At 41.5% G+C, this 19,059-nt stretch overlaps 1 protein-coding gene across 2 annotated transcripts in view; it reads right to left on the minus strand.

Moving 5' to 3' along the window:
* Positions 1-2,252: 2,252 nt before the first annotated feature.
* cramp1 (cramped chromatin regulator homolog 1) overlaps positions 2,253-19,059 on the minus strand; it is a 37,916-nt gene continuing 21,109 nt past the window's right edge. For both annotated transcript variants that reach the window (XM_062964661.1, XM_062964660.1), the window contains exons 11-21: positions 17,913-18,087; positions 16,513-16,694; positions 14,920-14,994; positions 13,459-13,540; positions 13,243-13,347; positions 10,940-11,124; positions 8,972-9,052; positions 8,422-8,653; positions 6,780-6,944; positions 5,896-6,041; positions 2,253-3,211 (exon numbers count right to left, since the gene is read on the minus strand). In XM_062964661.1, the coding sequence (XP_062820731.1) occupies positions 3,041-3,211; positions 5,896-6,041; positions 6,780-6,944; positions 8,422-8,653; positions 8,972-9,052; positions 10,940-11,124; positions 13,243-13,347; positions 13,459-13,540; positions 14,920-14,994; positions 16,513-16,694; positions 17,913-18,087 (1,599 nt within the window). In that variant the 3' untranslated portion in view covers positions 2,253-3,040. The remainder of the gene's footprint in view (positions 3,212-5,895; positions 6,042-6,779; positions 6,945-8,421; positions 8,654-8,971; positions 9,053-10,939; positions 11,125-13,242; positions 13,348-13,458; positions 13,541-14,919; positions 14,995-16,512; positions 16,695-17,912; positions 18,088-19,059) is intronic.

Here is a 19,059-nt window from a genome sequence, read left to right on the forward strand (position 1 = left end):
ACATGTCAACAGAGTCCTGCTTGCGGATGCTCACGGGAGTGTGCGCTCACACGGGAACGAGCCCACATATTCCAATTCAAAGAGTCAAACACAAGAACCTAACAAAGACCTCATGAAGGTCCCTTGGATCTCAATGAGGCATCGCAATGAACCCGAGTTTCAAGTTACAAAGAAAAATCAAGTGCCTTGTGGAGTTTGTTTCCAAAAGGTCCCAAATCTACCTGAAAACAATGTGCTGAAGATGTGCGCAATTTTGCTATAAAATATAATTTTACAAAGCATGTGTTCTAGCGATTTGATACAGCTGATGGTTTTTATTTGGGCACAATATTCCATTCTGAGCCAACAACGTGCTGTCTTGCCATGTTCCAGAAGCATTCTCTCCTGACGTTTCACCCACATCTACAGCAGGCATCCTCAGAGGTTGTGAAGGATATTGAAAACTAGGCAAATGGGGTTTGTGTGTGTGTGTATGTATATATGCATATGTGTGTAGGTGTGTATGCATATATATGTGTGTGTGTGTGTGTGTGTATATATATATATATATATATATATATATATATAGAGAGAGAGAGAGAGAGAGAGAGAGAGAGAGAGAGAGAGGAAACTAGGCAAGTGGGGTCTGTGTGTTTATGTATGTGTGTGTGTGTATATATATATATATATGCATATATATGCATATGTGTGTAGGTGTGTGTGTGTGTATATATCTATAGAGAGAGAGAGAGGAAACTAGGCAAGTGGGGTCTGTGTGTTTATGTATGTGTGTGTGTGTGTATATATATATATATATGCATATATATGCATATGTGTGTAGGTGTGTGTGTGTGTATATATCTATAGAGAGAGAGAGAGGAAACTAGGCAAGTGGGGTCTGTGTGTTTATGTATGTGTGTGTGTGTGTATATATATATATATGCATATATATGCATATGTGTGTAGGTGTGTGTGTATATATATATCTATAGAGAGAGAGAGAGAAGAAACTAGGCAAGTGGGGTCTGTGTGTGTATATACATACATATACACACACACAAACCACACATGCCTATATATATATATATATATATACACACACACACATACACCACTTGCCTAGTTTTCACTCTATATACACCTGTGGAATGATGTCCAGGGTGGGAGAAAGAAAGAGGCAAGTGTGTATGTTGCCATTGGCCACCTTGTTTGGCACTGAATAGCCTTGCAGCTTCAAAGCCTGGCTGCTTCCTGCCTGGGGGAATCCTTTGTTGGGAGGTGTTAGCTGGCCCCAATTGATTCATTTTCTGGAATTTTCTGAATATTGTTCTTTGTTTACTGTCCTGATTCTAGAGGGGTTTTTTTTAATACTGGTAGCCACATTTTGTTCATTTCCATGATTTCCTCATATCTCTTGAAATTCTCCATATGCATGCTGATTTCAACGGCTTCTCTGTGTCGTTTGACACGGTGGTTGTGAGAGTGGTCCAGCATTTCTGCGCTCTCAAATAATAGACTGTGTCCAGGTTGGTTCATCAACAGAAAGCTGGCTCCCAGTATTAAAAACACTAAAATCAAGGCAATAAATAAAGAACAATGCTCAGAAGACAGGCAAATTCCAGAGAAGAAACAATAAGGGCCAGCTAACACCTCCCAACAAAGGATTCCCACAGGCAGAAAGCAGCCAGGCTTTGGAACTACAAGTATTTTCAATGGAAATCAATAATAATAATAATAATAATAATTTATTTATATCCCGCCACCATTTCCCAGAGGGACTCGGGGCGGCTCACAAAACACTCAAGGTGGCCAATGGCAACATTCACGCTTGCCTCCAACAGATATGTTTTTTTCCCCAGCCTGGACATCATTCCACAGTATATATATATATTATTTTAAATTTGATGTTTTAATTCCGTGTTGTGTTTTTTCGCCTATTGTGTATATTTATTATTGGTTTCTGTTGTTGTCCTTTGATGTGTCATATTTTATCATTGCTTGTATTTTGATTTTGCTGTAAGCCGCCCCGAGTCCCCTTCGGGGGAGATGGAGGCGGGATATAAATAAACTTATTATTATTATTATTTACGGTATATATATAAACCCCTCTTGCCTAGTTTCCAACCTCTGAGGATGCCTGCCATAGATGTGGGCGAAACGTCAGGAGAGAATGCTTCTGGAACATGGCCAGACAGCCCGGAAAACTCCCAGCAACCCAATGTGCTGCAACCTATAACTCAATGTTTCAATTTTGGGGGAAACAAACTCCAGAATTCCATTCTCTTCCCCACTTTATTGCATTTGCATATTCATTCTGGCCTTTACGTTCCCACTGTCGTTTTTATTCTCAGGAGGATGCGTAAATAAAACGCAAGGGGAAGGAAGAGGGAACGTAAAATGTCCAACTGGGAGTAGAGTAAGAGCTTCTTTCAACAGGGTTTCTAGCCCTTAAAAGGAAAAACGGAGCCCGCAAGGCAACTCATGAAGCGAGGACGGCTTTCTGGAAAAGCATCAGCGTAAATAAAGCGTAAATAAAGCATACCGATGTATTCTGGCCGAGGTGAGGGTATATATCTGATCCTGTTCCTGCTTTTCCTGTTCCTGGAATGTCGCTGAATGTGATGCAAAAGCGGAAACAAATAAAATCAGAGAAGGACGCATTTGGGAACCGCGTTGTCAGCCATGGCAACTCTGAGACCGGGAACCTACCGGTAGCATTAAAAAATAATCCAGAGAATATCACGACACTCCTTTTCCAGTTCAAAATGTATGTTATCATCACAAGGATTTTGGCTGACGGTATAACCACGTCGCTTGTGGGGTTTCCTGCCCAGGCATTGACAGGGTCCGATCAACGTTGTCGTCACTGGCCTTTCCCACGCTCCACTCACGCCGTTCCTCGCATCCTGTGGAAGGCAAACCCTGGCCTTCCTCCGAGGCATCAAACGCAAGCCAGAACCACAACGAAGTCTCACTGCATAGCCGTAACGTCACTCCTCTCTGTGTTGTGGGACGGTCCAAAGGTCTTCTACCAGCCAGCTGGTCAGAGATGGATCCATGCTCACTGAGCGTGAGAGAGGCTCCCGCTCCCGCCGCCGCCTCCTCCTCCGTCAAAGAGGACCTCTCGGCGGGCCGGCTCCGGTATGGACAGCTCCTGGGCCAGGTCGTTGAAACGGGAAATGTAATCAATGCTGTTCTCGTTCATCATGCACGCCAGCTGGGAATCCACCACCTGCAACACAAGGGAGGAAAGCATGAATTCCTTCCGAGTCTCCACTTCAAAACATAGAACTGAACAAAACTTGGCACACTTGATGGGAATACTTTGTTGGGAGATGTTAGCTGGCCCTGATTGTTTCCTCTCTGGAATTCCCCTGTTTTCAGAGTGTTGTTCTTCATTTACTGTTCTGATTTTAGAGATTGTATTTGTAAAGAGACTAATATCGACTGCCACCAATTTGTAAAAGACTATTTATTTATTATTTATTTATTTGCTACATTTATATCTCGCCCTTCTCACCCCGAAGGGGACTCAGAGCGGCTTACAAATTAAATTTACATACAATATTATATTAGCATCGTACAATACTGGTAATAAAGTACTATATTGTACTGTATCAATATATTGTAATATTATTAGTAATATTACATGTCAAATATAATATATAATTAATATTATTATATTGTATTATTAGTATTATATCGTATTACAATATAATATTATGAACATCTAAGGCTCTTTCAGGCAGGGGGAATCTTCCTATCCCACCCGCTGCTCCAAATTTGTAAAGAACTAAGAACGACTGCCACCAATATGTAAAAGACTATTTATTTATTATTTATTTATTTGCTACATTTATATCTCGCCCTTCTCACCCCGAAGGGGACTCAGAGCGGCTTACAAATTAAATTTACATACAATATTATATTAGCATCGTACAATACTGGTAATAAATTACTATATTGTACTGTATCAATATATTGTAATATTATTAGTAATATTACATGTCAAATATAATATATAATTAATATTATTATATTGTATTATTACTATTATATCGTATTACAATATAATATTATGAATGTCTAAGGCTCTTTCAGGCAGGGGGAATCTTCCCATCCCGCCCGCTGCTCCAAATTTGTAAAGAACTAAGAACGACTGACACCAATTTGGAAAGATGCAACCACCAAAGACTCAGGGAGACCTTTTACTTTAAAGGGTAGCGTAACTTGGTTTAGAATATATGCAACAGAGGCTTAGATGTTGGAAGAACAATAACAAGTTTATTCCGGCACAAAGCTTAGTGGTTACAATGTTGTTTCTCACTTAGAGGTATTCTTATTAATAGTTACAATACTAGAATAAGATGAATCTACTCTCTAAAGCAGGGGTCCCCAAACTAAGGCCCGGGGGCCGGATGCGGCCCTCCAATGTCATTTACCTGGCCCCCACCCTCAGTTTTATAATATAATATTTTTATATCAGTTTTAATAATATAATATATTGTATATACATATAATATTGATAATAATCTTATGTTATACAATATAATACTAATAATAATAATACCATATAATAATATTAATTATATGTTATATATTACATATTATATAATAGTATAGTGGTATAGTTCAATATAGTAATATATAATGCTAATATTGTGTTATGCTAATAATATAATATATTGTATGTACATACAGCTGCTCTGAGTCCCCTTCGGGGTGAGAAGGGCGGGATATAAATGTAGTAAATAAATGCAGTAAATAAATAATTAATTTTAGACTTTGGCTCGGCCAAAATCTGACATGACTTGAAGGCACACAACAACAACAACAACAACAACAACAACAACAACAACAACAATCCTAATTAACTTGACTATCTCATTGGCCAGTAGCAGGCCCACACTTTCCATTGAAATCCTAATAGGTTTATGTTGGTTAAAATTGTTTTGATTTTTAAATATTGTATTGTTCTTTCGTTGTTGTTGTTGCACTATAAATAAGACATGTGCAGTATGCATAGGAATTTGTTTGTATTTTTATAATTCGGCCCCTCAACAGTCTTAAGGATTGTGGACCGGCCCTCTGCTTAAAAAGTTTGGGGACCCCTGCTCTAAAGTATCACTTCTTTTACTTAAAGTAGTTAAAACTTCTTCCTCTGCTACTTTTAAACCGTTACTTCAATGAATCTCTGTGAGTCCAGCTGGGATTGGTTCCCAAGGTCTAAAACTTGGGACTATCCAGTGACTTTAAACCACAGTCACCCCTGTGATATACTATCACAGATTCTCTGTGCCTTTCCAGGACACGACTACATTAAATAAGTCACCAAACTTATTAAAAACCCGACTCAAAATGAACAATTGAGCCTCCTTGATCCCATCAACCTAGGATCAATCTTCCCTGTGCCTCATCAGAGCACAGACTGACTTTCTTTTTTAAACTCTGCACTTTCTTCAACTAAACTAAATTCGTACTTCTTTGCAGTATTGTTCTGTTTTATTATACCACCATAATTTTTATATACAGTAGTCTCACTTATCCAACCTTCGCTTATCCAATGTTCTGGATTATCCAACGCAGTCTGCCTTTTCGTAGTCAATGTTTTTGTAGTCAATGTTGTGATATTTTGGTGCTAAATTCGTAAATAAAGTGACTACTACATAGCGTTACTGCGTATTGAACTACTTTTTCTGTCAGATTACTAATAATATTGCAGTACAGTGGTCTAGTGCAATTTAGTAATATATAATACTAATATAATAATACTAATAATATTAATAATAATAGTACTTTATTTATATTCCGCGCTATCTCCCCAAGTGGACTCAGGGCAGATCACAGTACACATACATGGCAAACATTCAGTATTGTGCTATGCTGATAACATGGACGGCGCACGGTTTCACCTACCTCAGCTACATCTGCGAGGGAGCGAGACGCAAAGGAATCCCGCGAGTTTCCATCCAGCAGACTGGGTCCCAATAAAGTGGTGCTACTGGTGTTACCGTTCGAGGTCGGGAGTGTTTTTCTCCCCTTCTCTGGGGAAAGAAAGCTTGCTGCCAAACAAAAACAATAATAATAATAATAATATTTTCATGAACAGGTCTGTGAAAAGGAAAGAAGTTCCCAGAGGCAACCTATCCATCTTTCCAAACACAATCAAGACATGTTCCACTCAACTAGCAGGTCTAACAATATGGTACACAGCATTTGATGTATTATAATTTTTGTTGTGGAGAAGCTACAAAATGTTCAGGCGTGGCTTATAATGATCACTAGTTAGGTACCACTGTGCTCAGGATTCAGGATGTGGATTTTGGCATGAACGGAATGAACATAGATTAACAATTACGTCTTTGATTTATATATCAAGTCATTGCTTTATAAGGGGTAAGCAAACAGGAACCCCAAGACCCATATGTTCTTCTCGACTGCTCTATTTCTGAAAAAGAAACTATAGCAAGTTAACCTTCCTGGAAACTCCCAGAGTATGTATGATTCATCCTTCAAAAAAGCTGCTCCATCTCCACACTGCTTACAACTTTTAAAGGCCATTTTAAGTGTGTTTATTATATTTTGATTCTGTTCTTACCCCACTGTTACTATTTAATGGGAGTTGGAGTCCAAAACCGAGTTGTCCCAGGCCTGATTTACCGTATCTCAAATTAGCTGGCTCTTTTTGTTCTCAACGCAGTTGTAATTTGGGCCAAGCCCATTTCCAAGGAAAAGCAAGAAACCCAGTCGTAGCATTGAGCAAGGCCCCCAACCCAATGTCCCTGCGCAACCCCACTCACAAAATAAGCTGCTCAGGGAGGAGTCTGTGGAATCGTTGGGATACCACTGGGGGTCGTGGCTGGGGGAGGCGATCCAGTTCTGCTGGGGGCTGCAAGACGGGGACGGAAGACTTTTCGAGCTGTCGCTGCCGTTCAGCTTGGCCGGGGACAGAGACACGCTTTCGCCTACAAAAAGGAAACAACATCACAAAGAGTTGGAACTGCAGGAGAAACAGCCAAGGCTTTCCACTTGAAGGCAGAGTTCTTATTTGCTAAAGAAAGAGCCAACTTCCTGTCTTGATTCAGCCACATTTGCTGTTTGCTTGATTGAACCAGTTAGTTAGTAGCCAGCTGCAATAAATCACTACTGACCAAGAGGTTATGAGATTGAAGCCTGGGTCGGATTAAGGTCCCCACCATTAATAGCCTTGCTCACTGTTGACCTAAGCAGCTTAAAAGACACTGCATCTATCTGTCAAGTAGGAAATTGAGGTACCGCTTTATGCGAGGAGGCTAATTTAGCTAATTTACAACACCATAAAACTTCCAGCAGTGTGCGGAAAGGAATGAGGAAGTACTACCATCAAGGACTCGGTGTCACGGTGGATAACGAAGCAGCAGCTCCCCTTGTGGCCGGAATCGAGCATACCCTCATGGAGAATGTTAAATTGCCTCTGTGTCTGTCTAAATGTTGTATGTCTAATGGCATTGAATATTTGTCATGTATATGCGCATTGTGATCGGCCCTGAGCCCCCTTCGGGGTGAGAAGGAAGGGCGGAAATGAAATACTGTAAATAAATAAATGTGGGAGAGAGAATGCTTCTGGAACATGGCCATATAGTACAATATGATAATTTATTGCCAGTATTGTGCTATGCTAATAATATAATATTGTATGTAAATTTAATTTGTAAGCCGCTCTGAGTCCCCTTTGGGATGAGAAGGGCGGGATATAAATGTATTAAACAAACACATAAATAAATAAACTGAGAATACATAACATTCAAATACAAATAATGCTTTTCTCAAATGACCCGGGCACCGCCAGGTCCCCAAGCTAATAGTAATAGTAGTAGTAGTAATAATAATAATAATAATAATAATAATAATAATAATAATAATAATAAGGTGGGACTGGCAGAGTGGGTGAAGGTGCTGGTGAACGCCTCCCTTACCAAGGGAATAATGCCAACTAGTTTTAGGGAGGCAGTAGTAAGATCTCTGTTAAAGAAACCGCCACTGGATCCAGTGACTTCAAACCACAGTCACCCCTGTGATATACTATCACAGATTCTCTGTTCCTTACCAGGACACAGACTACATTAAATAAGGCACCAAACCTATTTTAAACTGACTCAAAATGAACAATTGAGTCCCATTGATCCCCCTCAACCTAGGATCAATCTTCCCTGTGCCTCATCAGAGCACAGACTGGCTTTCTTTTAAACTCTGCACTTCTTCAACAGAACGGCAGTTGGCTCCGCCTACTTCTCCATGGCAACCAGCCTCTGAGTGCTGAGATGCAGTAACTGTAATACTTACCCTTTTAAAACACAAACACACAATTAAACATAACATCAGTAAACCAAAAATTCCTACTTCATTACAGCCCCAAACAGAGCTGTGATAGGAGATGGTATCACTCACAGCGTAGTCTCTTACCGTACTGACCAGAGCTGATGGCTATTTCAATGATAGAGTCACTGATCTGAGAAGCAGGCTCCCCTTGGGATAGAACGTCTTCGGGCGGGCCGGGAAGGGAGATGTCCAGCAGCGCAGAGACATTGGGAGGGGAAAGGCAGGCGCCGGACCCTTCCGGGGGAAGAGGTGGAGCGGGCAGGCCGTTGGGGGCAGAGGCTTTGGGCAGCTCGGGAAGAGAAAGACCCGGCGTTCCCTGTGGGAGCAAGCGGAATAGAATAGTAATTACACTGTGTAACACAATTTCTGTTCCTGGGTTCTAAAGGTCATTTTCTAACTGGTTCTACCATAAAAACATAGAAATAGGTTATTAAACTGTCAAAACTTTTCTTCTTTTGGAGCAGTGGTTCCCAAACTTATTTGACCTGCCGCCCCTTTTCCAGAAAAAAATACGACTCAGTGCCCCCTGGTCTTTGACTTCCTAAGAGGGCCCAACCCCCAGGTTGGGAAACGCTGATCTAGAAGGTCAACCAATAGAATCAAGTAACCCTTATTTAGAAATCCCATTCTTTACCTGAAAGCCATCAGTGATTGCCTCCTGCTCAGGTGGCGGGGTTAGGCCGAGGAAGGGCACCCGGCATTCACTACTCGAACCCTGGAAAATCAGATCCGAGATAAGAGAGTCAGATCCTCAAAGGAAAGAGACTGGGTGGTGTGTCACTTCGAGAAAAAAAACCATAATTTCACAATATAGAACCATTATTGTGTTTTGTACAGCTCTTTACATTGTTTAGAATAGACATCTGTGTTTATCCAACCAAATATAATAATAATATAATAACATAAAACTTTATTTATACCCTGCCACCATCTCCCCATGGGGACTCGGGGCGGCCAACCATGCTTGGTTTTTATATTGTTGATGTCCGGGCTTGCCCCCATGTAAGCCGCCCCAAGTCCCTTTGGGGAGATGGGGTGGGGTATAAAAATTAAATTATTATTATTATTATTATTATTATTATTATTATTATTAACCAGGACCCTCACCTGAGTATAAGTCGAGGGGGGCTTTTTCAGTCTTGAAAAAGGGCTGAAAAACTAAGCTTATACTCGAATATATACAGCAGGGGTCCTCAAACTTTTTAAGCCGAGGGCCGGTCCACAATCCTTCAGACTGTTGAGGGGCCGAATTATCATTTGGAAAAAAAAAATGAACAAATTCCTATGCACACTGCACATGTCTTATTTGTAGTGCAAAACAACAACAACAATGAAAGTGCAATACAATATTTAAAAATGAAAACAATTGTAACCAACATAAACCTATCAGGATTTCAATGGGAAGTGTGGGCCTCCTACTGGCCAATTAGATAGTCAAGTTAATTAGGATTGTTGTTGTGTGTCTTTAAGTCATTTCAGACTTTGGGCGAGCCTAAGTCTAAAATTATTTATTTATTCATTTACTACATTTATTTATTACATTTATATCCCGCCCTTCTTACCCCGAAGGGGACTCACAGCAGCTGTGTGCACATAACAATATATTATATTAGTAGCATAGCACAATATTAGCATTATATATTACTGTATTGAACTATACCACTATACCGTAATATTATATGTAATATATATCATATAATTAATATTATTATATGGTATTATTAGTATATTGTATAACATTATATTATTATAATATTATATGTATATACAATATATTATATTATTTTAAATGATATAAAATATTATTATTTATTTATTTACAGTATTTATATTCCGCCCTTCTCACCCCGAAGGGGACTCTGGGCATAGGATCACATGACACATATAAGGCAAACATTCAATGCCTTGACATAGAACAAAGACAGAAGACAAACGCAGGCTCCGAGCTGGCCTCGAACTCATGACCTCTTGGTCAGAGTGATTGGTCTCAGCTGGCTGCAGCTGGCTGCTCACCACTAATCACGTTTTATTGATTAGCCCATCGGCCGTATCAAAACATTTAACGGCTGCTCACCAGCTTGCGCCACAGCCTGAGCTGTGGGTGGGGGCCAGGTAATAATAATAATAATAATAATAATTTTATTCTTATATCCTGCCCCATCTCCCCGGAGGGACTCGGGGCGGCTTACATGGGGCCATGCCCAGACACGACAGCACAAATCAGATAAAACATTAAACCGAGCAGTAAAACTTCAACATGATTAAAAGCAGTCATAAAAGTCAATATACACAATAATATTAAAATCCCGATTTGGGTCAAAAGATCCAGGCCAAGGTGCAAAGCAATATCAAGTTATCAGGGAGGGATAATTATACCTTGGAGTAAATGACCTTGGAGGGCCGCATCCGGCCCCCAGCCTTAGTTTGGGGACCCCTGATATATAGTATACACACACACACACACACAAACAATTCAACCATTCTGATATAACGACCATGGCCCGAACCACCATCGATCATTATCTGGTAATAGCTACAGTATTAAGTTATTTTCCAAATGGAATGGACCCTTAAACCAGGATTAGCAAGTAAGACAACTGACCGCTGTGTTTGTGATGGGACTTCCGTTCTGATGATGTGCCGCCGTTGCTGCCTCTTGTCCGGCGACCATTGCAGTGACTGAACCCGGCGACAGCGGGGAAACGCCGGGCAAGCCTTCAGCACCGAGGACAGGCAAAGGGCTGCCGGGGATAATTCCAGCACTTTTGGCGGCTAAGTCAATAGCACCTTTAAAGAGAGAAGAGAAAGGTCTTCCTTGACCTGCTCAGAAAGCCAAAGGTTAAGTCCTACTACTGAGCTACACCTAATTCCACAGAAAAGCTTATGACGCCCGTGTAGCAAAATGTTAACGTTGGTCAACCTTTAATGATGTCTAATTTGTGTGACGACGAAAAAAGGATCCATAAATACGGAAGGCCAACGGTATTTCTGTATTGCCTCTCAGCCCTTCAGGGCTCCGAAGCTGACTAAAAAAAACTAAAAGGCATGAAAATACAGTAGAGTCTCACTTATCCAACATAAACAGGCCGGCAGAAGGTTGGATAAGCGAATAATAATAATAATAATAATAATAATAATAATAATAACTTTATTTTTATACCCCGCCCCATCTCCCCGAAGGGACTCGGGGCGGCTCACATGGGGCCATGCCCGATACAACAATCAAAAAACCAATCACAAAGCCATAACACATTTAACCCAATAAAAACATCAACATCAATAAAAACAATCATTAAAATGAGCATGAATCATGCAATATTAAAATCAGGGGACTAAACTCATAGATCCCGGGCAAAGTGCAGAAAATACCAAAATGGAGACAGGTAATTTCACAGTTAAAATGGACAATAAAGTGCAGTGTAATAATGGTAAAACATCAGGAATGGGGCAATTATAGAATGGGCAGACAGGTCAATCCAACAACAATTAAATTATGTTGGATAATAAGGAGGGATTAAGGAGAAGCCTATCAAACGTCAAATTAGGTTATGATTTTACAAATGAAGCACCAAAACATCATGTTATACAACAAATTTGACAGAAATAGTAGTTCAATACACAGCAATGCTATGTAGTAATTACTGTATTTACGAATTTAGCACCAAAATATCATGATTTATTGAAAACATTGACTACAAAAACGCGTTGGATAATCCAGAATGTTGGATAAGCGAATGTTGGATAAGTGAGACTCTACTGTAGTACAAAAATAAAACATTTCAAAAACACATTAAAATGCTCTATCCCCTTCAAAATAGTTTACAAACAATCCTATGTGATTTCCAGACACTGAAGCAAAGCAATTTCAAACGTGTTAGCTGCATGCTAGAATTTCAAAAAAGATGGGAGTCAATCTAACTTCCTGACATAGGAAGTTCAACAGCTGTGTGTGTGTGTGTGTGTGTGTGTGTATATATATATATATATATATATATGAGTTTGTGTAAAATTTAAGGTGTGTGTATACACACACACACACACACACACACACACACACACGAGGGTTATCCATAAAGTAGATTACGTTTTGGAATTAAAAATAAAAACATTTACCATGTGCAGTTGACAGCCAGACCCAAATACCACTTCTCAACATAGTCGCTATTCAAATCTAGGCACTTATCATAGCGATGAATGAGCTTGGAAACTCCTTCCCCACCAAACTCTGCCGCTTGCGTCCTCAACCAGCCAGCAACACAGCATTTTACCACACCCAAATACCACTTCTCAACATCGTCGCCATTCAAATCTAGGCACTTATCACAGCGATGAATGAGCTTGGCAACACCTTCCCCACCAAACTCTGCCTTTCAACCAGCCTCAACCAGCCGGCAACACAGTGTTTTACCACACCCAAATACCACTTCTCAACATCATCGCCATTCAAATCTAGGCACTTATCATAGCGATGAATGAGCTTGGAAACTCCTTCCCCACCAAACTCTGCCGCTTGCGTCCTCAACCAGCCAGCAACACAGCATTTTACCACACCCAAATACCACTTCTCAACATCATCGCCATTCAAATCTAGGAACTTATCATAGCGATGAATGAGCTTGGCAACTCCTTCCCCACCAAACTCTGCCGCTTGCGTCCTCAACGCAGCGTTTTGGCGACAATGCGCAGCTGCGGGAAGGGGAGACCAGCTGGTTGAGGACGCAAGCGGCAGAGTTTGGTGGGGAAGGAGTTGCCAAGTTCATTCAATGCAGCAATGTTTCCTCCATTGCAAATGGTGAAAGAGTATGCATAAAAATAGTTTAAGGGTCTTCTTCTTTCTTCTTCATTGCGAATGTAATATCCCACTAAGCATGTTCTCCCGACCTTTGTTGTGGACAAGAAACCTACTAGACAGGTGGTTGGAGGCTTGAGCCGGGAAAATCTTGGGAACAATGGGACGAGACACGGCAACCTTTGAAAGAGAAGACTGGATCGGCCGAAAAGATCCTCTGCCTGAGGGGGAAGAATTAAAACATGATCAGAAATGGTTCAAAGTGATTTCATTTGGGCTGGAAAACTATAACTAAACACCCTGCTTAGAATATGTACATACTTGAGTCTTACCTGTGACAGAAGAGTTGGATAAGATGGAGAAGGAACAGACGTGCTGCGAGGGATTTCCTGATGGCCTCGGAAGCAGAGTTCTCTAAGGAAGGAAGCCAAGATCACATCTGGAAAGACTGCTTAAGTCAACAATACACTTTTTGTTCAATGCATTTACAATACCTCTAAGTCACTACTTGCATATTTTCATCACATTTGCAGCATCACAGTGAAAATCTTTTTTGTTTGCTCTCCATGAAAAAAATGTTAAAAAAAATGAAAAAAACTGCTCCTGGTTTGAAAGTGTTATTTTCTGTTTAATTGCACAGAGTGGTTGTTATCCTTCATAAACTTCGTTTTTGTGGCTGCCACAAACTAATTGGTTGAAGCTCTACGAGATAGTCATTGAAAACGACAGCCAAATGTGCTGCAGGATGTCCCACAAGAACAAAGCGTTTGCGGTTGAATCCCATGTTTTTATGATAGAACCAATTAGGAAACTACACTTATACTTGCAGGGCCTATGAGCCATCAAGCACCCGATGCTCCAAGGCCCAGCTCGCAGGGCCTGCAATTGAGTTCCAAGCGCTTGGCGCTCGATTGTAGGTCCTGTGAGGCAGGCCTAAGAGACATCAAACGCTCAATGGCTCATAGGTCTGGTTTGCTGGGCCTACAAGCAAGCGTTCGGCGCTCAACTGTAGGCCCTGCAAGACGGGCCTACGAGACATTGAGTGCTCGATGCTCGAAGGCCCGGCTCGCAGGGCCTACAATTGAGTTCCGAACGTTTGCCGCTCGATTGTAGGCCCTGCAAGGCAGGCCTAAGAGACAACAAGCGCTCGATGGCTCATAGGTCTGGTTTGCTGGGCCTACAATCGAGCGTTTGGCGCTCAACTGTAGGCCCTGCAAGCCGGGCCTACGCGACATTGAGTGCCCGATGCTCGAAGGCCTGGCTCGCAGGGCCTACAATTGAGTTCCAAGCGCTCGGCGCTCAACATTGAGTGCCCGATGCTCGAAGGCCTGGCTCGCAGGGCCTACAATTGAGTTCCAAGCACTTGGCGCTCGATTGTAGGCCCTGTGAGGCAGGCCTAAGAGACATCAAGCGCTCGATGGCTCATAGGTCTGGTTTGCTGGGCCTACAATCAAGTGTTTGGCGCTCAACTGTAGGCCCTGCGAGCCGGGCTACGAGACATTGAGTGCTCGATGCTCATAGGCCTGGCAGGCAGAGCCTATGAGCATCGAGCACCCGGCGCTTGGCTGAAGGACCTACGAGCCAGGACCTACAGCCAAGCGCCGAAAATCAGTCAACCAAACAGCTATCGTTCCCTCTGGGTTTCACTGTTTCTTTTGTTCCCATTGGGTTGTACCTTTCCGTGCAATATGAATGGATGAAACGGTACAAAACCACGAAAGGAACAGATGAAACAAGATTCGGGCCCTACTCTCCTAAATAGTGCCCAACCAAAAATATACATTTTCTCTGACCTGCACGACCAGTGGCTTCCGTAGATGTCTGCTTCGCAATTTCCTTGGTTTTGGCAAGAAGAAGTCAGACTGCATCTGAGAAAGAAATACAAAAGGCAGCTTGTATCTATCTGCATTATTCTGCTACCTGGCATTGTTTTGCCAAGATCAAAAAAACAGCTTCCAGCGACTTTATGACCACAGAGGAATATTACCCTCATGCGCCTGTTTCTCTTTTCTGTGAGTATTGTCTTGTGTCTTCCTTCACTCTGGCAGCAGTGTGGTCAGGATGCAAACTACTGCAGTGCTTCCCAATCTTTATTTGATATTTATTTTATCTCTCCAACATTATTATCAAAAGGGTTACTAATCAGTTTTAGATTCGGTTTGGTTATTTGGGGTGCTAATTCAGAAAATTGCATCGGATAGACCACATCAGGTCTAATTTCTGAAACAAAACATATGCCATCCAGTAGTCGCCATCTACTTGCCCACAGAAAACCATATTTAATAATCTAGAGCTGATTTTCCCCGCATGTATTTTTTGGTGGGCCTCAAGGCTATTGGGTTGGCCTTTAGACTAAGTGGAAGGATGTGAACCCTGACTGGAAGGAAAACAATTTAATTGGCGTCAACATGCTCAAAGTTAAGGACCCAACAGCTGAATATGCACGAGAATGCAATCATCAGTAAGAAGAATGCATATAGAGTCTCAGTTATCCGACATAAACGGGTGGGCAGAATGTCAGATAAGCAAAACTGTTGGACAATAGAGTTGGTGACCAAAAATTTTTTGAAACAAATTTCTCGATGAAATATTATCTTCTGGGAATGTTTGGTTCGGATTTATTCGCAGACCAAAATAATAATAATAATAATAAAATAATAAAACTTTATTTATACCCCGCCACCATCTCCCCGTGGGGACTCGGGGCGGCTCACAATGTTACAAAAGTAACAGCACAAATACATTAAACAATATACACAGTTTAAAACACAAGAAGATGATAAAACAGAAGTTAAAACAAAGGTTTATATAACAGTAATAATATCAAACAACCACCAATGCAAATCCGTCAACTTCAAAGGTGGTGGGGGGGGGGGAATATAGCAGCAAAATAAGGAAAAGCTATTTACATATTTTACTACAGCTGCAAGAATGGTCTTTGTGGAAAGGTGGAAACTGGATAGTATACCTGATAGAAAGGATTGGATAATTAAAACAATGGAAATAAAAGGCATGGATAAATTAACATTCTTATTAAAGGAAAATAATGGGAGTGGAATAAAAAAGACTGACTGGTTGATTTTTGAAGATTCAATTTGCAACTGAACATAAGGAAGAAGAACGGAAGTCACAACCTTTTTTACCTGGACAACAAAATAAAAGACTTGCATTTTTTCATATCCCTAGGCTGCATTTACAAAACACGGTTTGGTCTAACTCCCATGATGTTAAAACACGGTAACAAGACGCTTGGGAATCTCCTAGTCTGGCATGGAATCAACAATTACCATAGTTATTTCTCTAAGTTTAGAGGGTAGCTGGATGTTGATCAGTCAATCGGGAGGCACTGAGCCCTTTCCGCTCAATTCCCACCAGAACAAACTTACACTGATGGTGTCCAGGCGCTGTCGGAAAGAGAGCTCGGCTTCTTTGCTTTGCAAGAAAAGCTTCCCGTGCCGGCTGTTGGGCGGGAGAGTGGTTGGGACAGCAAAGAGGCTCCGATCGGCATCGGCACTTTCCGAATTGGGAGGATCAGCCAACAAGAGCGGCCTGGAGGAATTTCTCAAACCTAGCAGGATGCCCAAAAATAAATTAAGGGACAAGAAAAGCAAACAACAACGCAAGCAAGGCTCCCCAAAAGGCCACAAACGCTCGTGTAGTTAGAATTGTAGTTAGAACAGAGTTCCACCGACATGGTTCACAAATCCACGTTTTTCATAGAAGAGATAACACACACTGATCCTTAATCGACCAGGCTGATCTCAACTCTACTGAGAAAAATATCACTGAGAATAGTCAGGTGACTTGGTCCTGGACTGAAATGAGGTGATGAGCAACAAAAAAATACACTTTCTAATTCTAATTCAGGATGCCCACTTTAACTTGGCCTACACTTCTCCCTTCTGAAGACCATGCTCATAACAGGTAAAGGTCAAGGTTTCCCCTGACGTTAAGTCCAGTCTGTCTGACTCTGGGGGTTGGTGCTCATCTCCATTTCTAAGCCCCTGCCCTCCTTACTTTTCGGAAGAGCCTGAAAACCTGGCTCTTCCAACAGGCCTTTGGCAAGTGATCTCCATAGGAAGGATCGTCCTGTTGCCCATTTTATTTTATTGCATTCTAATTTTTAGCCAGCAATACTCCCTTGTGTACGCCTTCCCCAGCATTTTAATGGGCACGATAGTTTTGGTATCTACCCCTCCCTGATGATACCGACACAACTTGCAATTTTGGCCCAGTTTCTTTTAGAGCCAACCCAAGAGTTTATCATTATATTTATTGTATGTGATCTTTTATGATTTGTTTTACTGTTGATTGATCTGTTTTATTGCTTTGTTTTTATATTGTCTGATGTCTGGGCTTGGCCCCATGTAAGCCGCCCCGAGTCCCTTCGGGGAGATGGGGCGGGGTATAAAAATAAAATTATTATTATTATTATTATTATAAGCCGAAGAGCAGGCGTTGTCCATAGACAACTCCAAGGTAATGTGGCTGGCATGACTGCATGGAGCGCCATTACCTTCCCGCCGGAGCGGTGCCTATTGATCTACTCACATTGGCATGTTTTCGAACTGCTAGGTTGGTAGGAGCTGTGGCTAACAGCAGGCGCTCATTCCGCTCCCAGGTTTCGAACCTGGGACCTTTTGGTCTGCAAGTTCAGCAGCTCAGCGCTTTAACACACTGTGCCACCACGGGCCCCTATTAATACACATGCACTGGAATATAAAATCAGTCATGTTCACTCAAAATAAACCATGCAAGTGCCTGTGGATCTGGGCGATCCTCTCACCTGAGGAGCTGGACGGGGCGCTGGGGGAGAGGGTCTTCTTGTGAAGGGCGGGCTGGTTGCGGGCGCAGCCGGGGCTCCTGGTGCTGACGGAGACCACCTTCCCAGGAGGGCTCAGAGCGTGCTCTTCCTGAGTGGGTTTGAGGGGGGAGGTGGCCACGGAGCTCACGTCCGCAGTCTGCGGGGAAAGGGTTACAGCTCAGTCTCTCTCTGCAGACTCAAACAGCAGAGTTTACATCAGGAGGGGCAAATGTCAGCCCTCCGGGTTTTTGGGACTGCAACTCCCACCATTCCTCACAGCCTCAGGCCCCTTCCTTTCCCCCCTCAGTCACTTAACATAACGCTTAACATAACATAATTCTTGTATGTTATCCACTTGGGATATGTTATCCAGCTGTGGGTCCGCGGACCGTAATAAAGTTACTAAATAAATACAGTAGAGTCTCATTTATCCAAGCCAAATGGGCCGGCAGAAGCTTGGATAAGCAAATATCTTGGATAATAAGGAGGGATTAAGGAAAAGCCCATTAAACATCAAATTAGGTTATGATTTTACAAATTAAGCACCAAAACATCATGTGATACAACAAATTTGACAGAAAAAGTAGTTCAATACGCAGTAATGTTATGTTATGTTGTAACTAGCTGTGCCCGGCCACGCGTTGCTGTGGCAAAGTGGTGGTGGTATTGGTAAAAAATTGTTGTGTAATTTTTATTTGACGTTATTTGCATTTTTATTAATTTTATTGTAAGTTATATTTTTATTTATTATATTTTATTATTTTCTTGTATTGTTTTTAGTTATCTTCTGTTATTATAGTATTTTATTGTATTAATTTTTTAGTGTTTTTTTTTTTGGGTTGCTAGGAGACCAAGTTGGAGGAGCTTAGCCTTCTAACTGGCAGCAATTGGATAAAAGTAATTATTCCTCTCTCTCTAAATAGGACTTTATTTTTCTTTTCTTTTTGTTGTATCAACCTAGAGGCGTGGATGATGGGTTGTGTTGTCAAATTTCGAGGTTGGGGGGCCTGTAGTTTTGTTGTTTTGTGGGTTGCCGTGATGCCATCACTCTTTTATATATATAGATTACAAATTTAGCATCAAAATATCATGATTTATTGAAAACACTGACTACAAAAATGGCTTGGAT

Source organism: Anolis carolinensis, unplaced genomic scaffold (genome assembly GCF_035594765.1).
Source record: "Anolis carolinensis isolate JA03-04 unplaced genomic scaffold, rAnoCar3.1.pri scaffold_13, whole genome shotgun sequence".
In the NCBI taxonomy this organism is placed as follows: domain Eukaryota; kingdom Metazoa; phylum Chordata; class Lepidosauria; order Squamata; family Dactyloidae; genus Anolis; species Anolis carolinensis.